Source organism: Lottia gigantea (assembly GCF_000327385.1).
Source record: "Lottia gigantea unplaced genomic scaffold LOTGIsca_6, whole genome shotgun sequence".
Classification (NCBI taxonomy): Eukaryota; Metazoa; Mollusca; class Gastropoda; family Lottiidae; genus Lottia; species Lottia gigantea.
In genome coordinates, this window is record NW_008710049.1 from 1,932,420 (window position 1) to 1,938,776 (window position 6,357).

At 30.9% G+C, this 6,357-nt stretch overlaps 1 protein-coding gene across 1 annotated transcript; it reads left to right on the top strand.

The window, feature by feature from the left end:
* Positions 1-366: 366 nt before the first annotated feature.
* On the top strand, positions 367-2,928 carry LOTGIDRAFT_55132 (hypothetical protein; the record flags this gene model as incomplete). Its single annotated transcript, XM_009063712.1, has 8 exons — positions 367-501; positions 824-872; positions 1,219-1,318; positions 1,527-1,605; positions 1,761-1,858; positions 2,072-2,204; positions 2,553-2,642; positions 2,866-2,928. Coding segments are annotated over 8 exons (747 nt in total), but the record flags the coding sequence as incomplete, so codon positions are not given.
* Positions 2,929-6,357: the final 3,429 nt, after the last annotated feature.

The following is a 6,357-nucleotide window of genomic DNA, read 5'->3' on the forward strand; positions in this document are numbered from 1 at the left end:
GATGGAACAGAAGAAGTTTAGTTCTTCTATGCTGCAGGAAGAACTCCATAAAGATTAGATCAAAAAGGATTAAGGAAAAATCTGAAATTCATTGTTGTCTTTTCTTGGCCTATTGGAATAATCTTTTTCAGCACTATTAGCTTTTAAAACACATTCAAGTATTTGTTCAAGTTATTGTTAAAATTTGGCTTGTTTTGAATCAGCATATTACTATATTTGTGTAATTTGCAATTAGTGTCAGATATGAGTAGCTATGTAATTTACAACCCTTACGTGGTACTAAGTCTTATCATTGACTCTCATCTATTTCAGGATGCTGATGCTGAGGTGGCTCGTAAATTAAATGAAGCCCAATATACAGAAGCTGGTGATAATATTGAATGTGGGTGCTGTTATGGTGAACAACCTTTTGAAGATATGGTACAATGTTATGATGGCCATCTATTTTGTAAATCTTGTCTACAAAGTTATGTTAGAGAAGCTGTTTTTGGATCAGGAAAGGTAGAGACAGAATACAATTAATTTCTCAAAGTCTAAAATAAATCCAAATATAAACAAAAACAATGTACTTTGTTGAATATAACATATAATTCTTATTTGGAAACAAACTTTTTCGCACAGCTACAAAATTGTTAATGTGTTGATTTTTTCTTTAACTCAACCGCACATATCAAAATTTCATTAAAATGTACAAAATTTCAAGATTTTAGACTAATGTCACTATATTGATTTGAAGTGGAAAATGAAAATTTTATTCTATATTATGTATAATATATCAAATGGTTATCAATTTTGATTAATTTGGCATTATTTTCATTATCAGTTAGACCTTAGGTGTATGACAGAGAGCTGTGATACCAATTTTCCTGAAAGTAGGTGGCATTTTAGATAATCTATACTATTTAACTCAACATATTTCTCTTTATAATGTAAACAAATTGTTGTTAATTTGAGTATTAATATGGTTAGGTATATAATATGCTGTTGACACTATGTTACTGATAAACATCATAATGACACTTATCATTGGATATAATAATATATGGTATTTCAGACATATTGGCACATAAAGGCAACTCACTGAAAATGATTATTCATATATGAATTCTTTATTGAATAAATTTGGTTGGGAAATGAGGGGTTTACATCTAATATATGGACAATTTACATGAATTTAAGTAAGGGAAATCACTGAACATAATATTTTTGTTGTTGTAGGTCAATTACAGTGTTGTTTAGAAACTGATGTTTTAGAGAAATATCAAGAACGTGTTAGAGAGGAAAATCTGAACTTGGCAGATTTAGAAGATTTAGTCAGGTATGCACAATGAATTTTGTAAAAACACATAAGGAAAACACAATTCATATCATAGAAATTTGATTTCAAATTGCGATTGTATAAGATAATTATAAGTGACTATTTGACCAATAGTTCTATTTAATGATGAATAATGTGGTCTGTAGTTGTACAGATGTGTAGGGCAGTGTACTCTAGCATGAGTTATTGAGTTTGTATTTTGTTTCAGATGTCCGAACTGTGAATATGCAGCTATAATGGATTCTGGTGATAAGGTTTTTAGATGTCAGAATATACATTGTTTAAAGGTATTGAGACTTATTTGAAATATTAATATATCATAATGTATGTACCCTTAATTCATTGATGATAGCACATTTCACATGTCTAATTGGTTCAGTATCACACCCAGATTCCTGTCCATGCAACTCATTAAAGATTTGATTGTATTTATTATAATTAGGAAACGTGTAGATTTTGTAAAGAAGAATGGAAAGACCATATTGGTATTCCTTGTGAAGAATTAGAAAAGAAAGATGAGGCAGCATTACGGAAAGAATAGTAAGTCTCAGTTTATTGAAGGCCTTAACCAAACCAAAAGTTTAAATGAGGTAAAGAGAGTCTGGGTGGATTAAAAAAAATGTTATCATTGTTTCAAAAGTGAGTCATTTGCCTTCATAACTCTGATGCCTTGGTGTTCTTGAAGTCAAGACTATTGTTCATTAGACTGTGTTAGAAACGTCTAAATTCATTCATTTGTTTATATTTTTGCAGTGAAGAGAAAATGACAGCAGCAAAAGTGCGAACCTGTCACAAGTGTAAGTCACAGTTTATGAAAGAAGAAGGTTGTAATAAGATGACATGTAGATGTGGTGCTACTATGTGTTACGTCTGTAGAAAACCTACAGTAAGTTATTGTACTCTGTTGAATATATAGGTAAATTTCAGATAGAGCTATAGAAGTTTATATTCCCACTGACTGATTGTGTTACAATTACACTCTACTCTCATCTCACTCCAATAAGCCAATAACCTAAACTTCAGGGATTCTGAATCAAGTTTCACATACTGCTCCAGCTACAAAAGCTTACTTGATTATTGAAGATAATGGATACTTTAAAACTTATAATTGCCAAATTCAACAGTTTTTGAATCACTATTTGATTTATAACTGATACACCTCAAATTATTTCCATATTATAATACCGGTATATAATATATTTAATATTGATTTATGTCTCCTGTATGTTTTCAGATACATTATGATCATTTCTGTCAGCATCCTAGAGATCCAGGTAGTAACTGTAAAAAATGTAAAGCATGTTCTTTATGGACTAATCCAGAGGTATGTTATTTCTTCAGATATATAATTTGGCCTGTGTATATATATATTAAGAAAGCAACAACAAGTTCTAAAAGCAAGTATATATATATATATATATATATCTCCTGCAACTGGGTTGCTTAAAGAACTCGTAGACGAACTGGTGAGCGCTATGGTGTAAGGGCACCTTGAGGTATATTATCTACCCTTTAAAATTCTAATTCCATGTATGATTTTGTTCTAGGAAGATGATCAAAGAGCTGTGTCAGAAATTCAACAAGAAGCCCAGCAAAAGAGACGTGAAAAGGGTATATTTTAAAATGTATACTTGATGTATTGTGCAATTGATGTAAAAATCTTTCATGTGTTTCTCCCATTGCACACATCATGATGTGGTTGCTCTTTATTAGAATTAAAAAAGTGTAGAAAAGCAGGATGTAAGACAACATTTCATTGTAATAAAGATTTATACTAATAAATGTCAGTTTAAATCTAAGCAATTTAAGTGAAATTCTAATTATTAACATTTTATTCTCAGGATTTTTAGATGATAAATTGATAGGAGGAACAACAGGTGAACCCCCAGCAAAGAAAGCTCGGACAAAATAGTACCAAGCAGTAGACCTGTTACTAGTTACATGTTCAACATTAATTAATAAACTAATAAATACTTACGAAAAATGGAAAAATGACAAGCATTAAAACAATGCCTTACCTGTGTTTAGTTTCTTTTAATTTTCTGTTTTGATGTCACTGAATGGAAAATATGTCTACACCAGTGATCAGTGCCTTAAAATAAGTGCTCAGTGTTTGTTTGTCTTTCATTTGTACATGTTATTTTTCTGTTCAGTATTACATCAATGTACATTCCTTAAAGCAACAGTATATTTGTTACAAATTAAATTATGTAATAAAATTCGATGAAAGATTTGGTTAGAAATTAAATTTGAGTTTTAAAGAACAAAATGGGATGTGTGTACCTGAAAGAAGATAAGATATAGGTGACATCAAAAGATAAATTGGTGTACAGTAACTGTTGCTTTAAGGAAAATTTATGGTAATAAGTACGTAATGTTTAATGTTTGTCAAGGTTAGTATTTCATATGTCTTTCACTATAAAGTTTTTTTCTTGTTTATTATACACTATAATCTATATTTTGATCTATTTTTTCTGTTATTGACTTCTTGAATAGCATATGGTCTGAAATAATAACATTTTTACAGGTATTTAACTGATTCCCTCCATATACATATACAGTTTAAAATAAATTAAATTTCAGTTTAATCTACCAAAGGTGTTTTTATTTAAGCAAATCATATCGACACAGATGAAAGTGTGCATTTATACTCAGCCGTCAAAGCGAGTTGATACAGTTTACTTCAACAAATATGCCTCTATACTTTTCTTTGTATGTTCTGAAACATCTGTCATGTGGGTAATTTCCTTCACATTCTGGTCACAGATAAACCATCTCAACTTAGCTAAGCTAATTACCGGTACTTGTTGCGACATTTTTTTTAAGTAAAGTGTACCTTAAAGGTATTAATGACGTGGAGCAATAAAATGACATTTGAACTGTCAGAATCCGGTGATCACAAGGCAATCTGGAATTTAAACAAATTTTCATAGAAAATCTAAAAGAAAAGTCATAATTATATGCAATCATTCATTATATACATATTATTTAGTATCAAAACTTAGTAATAACCTAAAGTTACTGTATATTGGTGGGGTCCTATACACATGTATACTGATTATAATGTCAAAGTTTTCATACAGATTTATTTGATGTATTAAATGTTATCTCTGTCTCACACTGTAAAACTCTAGGAATTTGTTGATTCTCATTCCTATATGTTACTCCAAATCGTTATTCTGTTGATTGTTGAACAAATAAATATTTTTCGATTTCTATTTTGTCATTGATTGAATATCTGTTGAAATATTTTGTTATGACATCCCAGATAAGTAAAAGTTGTCAAAAAAATAAGTTTGTAAAGGCATTATTCTTCTGGCCTGGTCAAATGCTGACCTAGCATAATAATAATACCAATATCTTATTATTATAGATATTCCTGTATTTTATTTATTTTAATTCTTAGTTTGTGGTTTGAATAAACAAGGCTGCTAGATGCTAAAAATTCTTAGATTGACATAAAGTCTCAAAAATGCAGATATGCGATCCTCCCATGCCATGCCATGCCGTGTCACGCCACACTCCCTTCCGCAGGTTAAATCTTTGTTGCCATTTTAAAAATACGAGTGACAATTTAACAGGCATTTCTGTGATCACTGATACATTCATTCATTATGATGTACCGGCCTGAGATACTGGAAGTGCACGACTATTTAACAGGTGCTCGTATTATTGGCCAATCAGAAGTCTTTATTCCCCTTACACCGAACCGTTAATATAACTAGCAACAAAATAAACAAATTCCATCCAAATAGGAAATATGGTTGGATTTTATTGAAAAAGGATAGGAATACATAAAAATGTCTGGATTAGCTGGTTTGTTTGGGTTATCCAGAAAAACTCGACCTGATGTGCTAAAGGAAGAACCCAAGTATGTATTGATATCTTTTTACTGAAGTAATTTTCCTGTTTTGTCAGCGTTTTATATGCTTATGAGATTGAGAAAACAATTAGAGGGGGAAGGGGGGGTGTTGGTGTCAGTTATGGAATTTTGAAAATATATAGTATATTGTATACAGGGTCAAGGTGAAGGTCTGAAAAGTTGTGAAAATTGACATTGACACTGTAAACACGATAATCACGAGAGGTATCGAATGAGGTATAATACTGGTGTCAAATTTCTCCACCCAAGATGTGGATGCAATCCAGAAGTGTGACTGAATTATATGTCGCATATAAACTTAATCTTATATGTTAGGCTAGAGGAAGAGGAAGAGAAGAGTGATTCTGCCAAACGTATAACAGATTATGAAGAAGAAGAATATAATGATATTCCTATTGATAATGAAGATGTTGATGAAGATTTTGATGATTTTCTAGGGTATGATCATCTTAATGTCTGATGCTTAAAATCGAAGTGGGGATATTGCTTTAAGATTTCGAAATGGTCATTTAACATTACTAGTACAGGACAGTCAAAAACTGTCAAGCCAATGATAAAAAATTCCAAAGATTTGTATCCAAGAGCTATGATTATTGCTTTTGGTTGGTTGATTTTTATGTATTTATTAATGAATTGAAAGAGTGTTTTTTACAAAAAGTCTTCAGCTTAGTAGATGAATAAAAAAAAGATAGAAATGAGCAATAAACCAAATTATCCTTCAAATAAAAGAATAAAGACCTTGATTTGATTTCAGTGAAGAACACGAGGAGGAAGGAAAAGACTGGATACCTGTTAACGTAGGAAATGCTAAACCACCAAGATCCATGACAGTTACTAAAATCAAACAGACATTTGATTTACAAGTTAGTAGGCCTTTAATTTACTGCCTCAAAATTTTCTAGAGTTCTCTAAAATTTGTTTAATTATTGGAAATTCCAAAATGTGCCAGATTTGATTAGGAATGTTTGTATTCTGAAAGGGATTACAGGAATCTGTAACTTCCTACTTTTATACCATGCAACAACAGTTGATAAGCACAGCTAACCATATGTTTACATGAGACACCAACATTGTCTTCCACATTCTGCAATTTAACATAGTTTTTGATTCATTTAAGGCAACAAATAACACTGAAACAGCTGTCTGTGCTGAAACT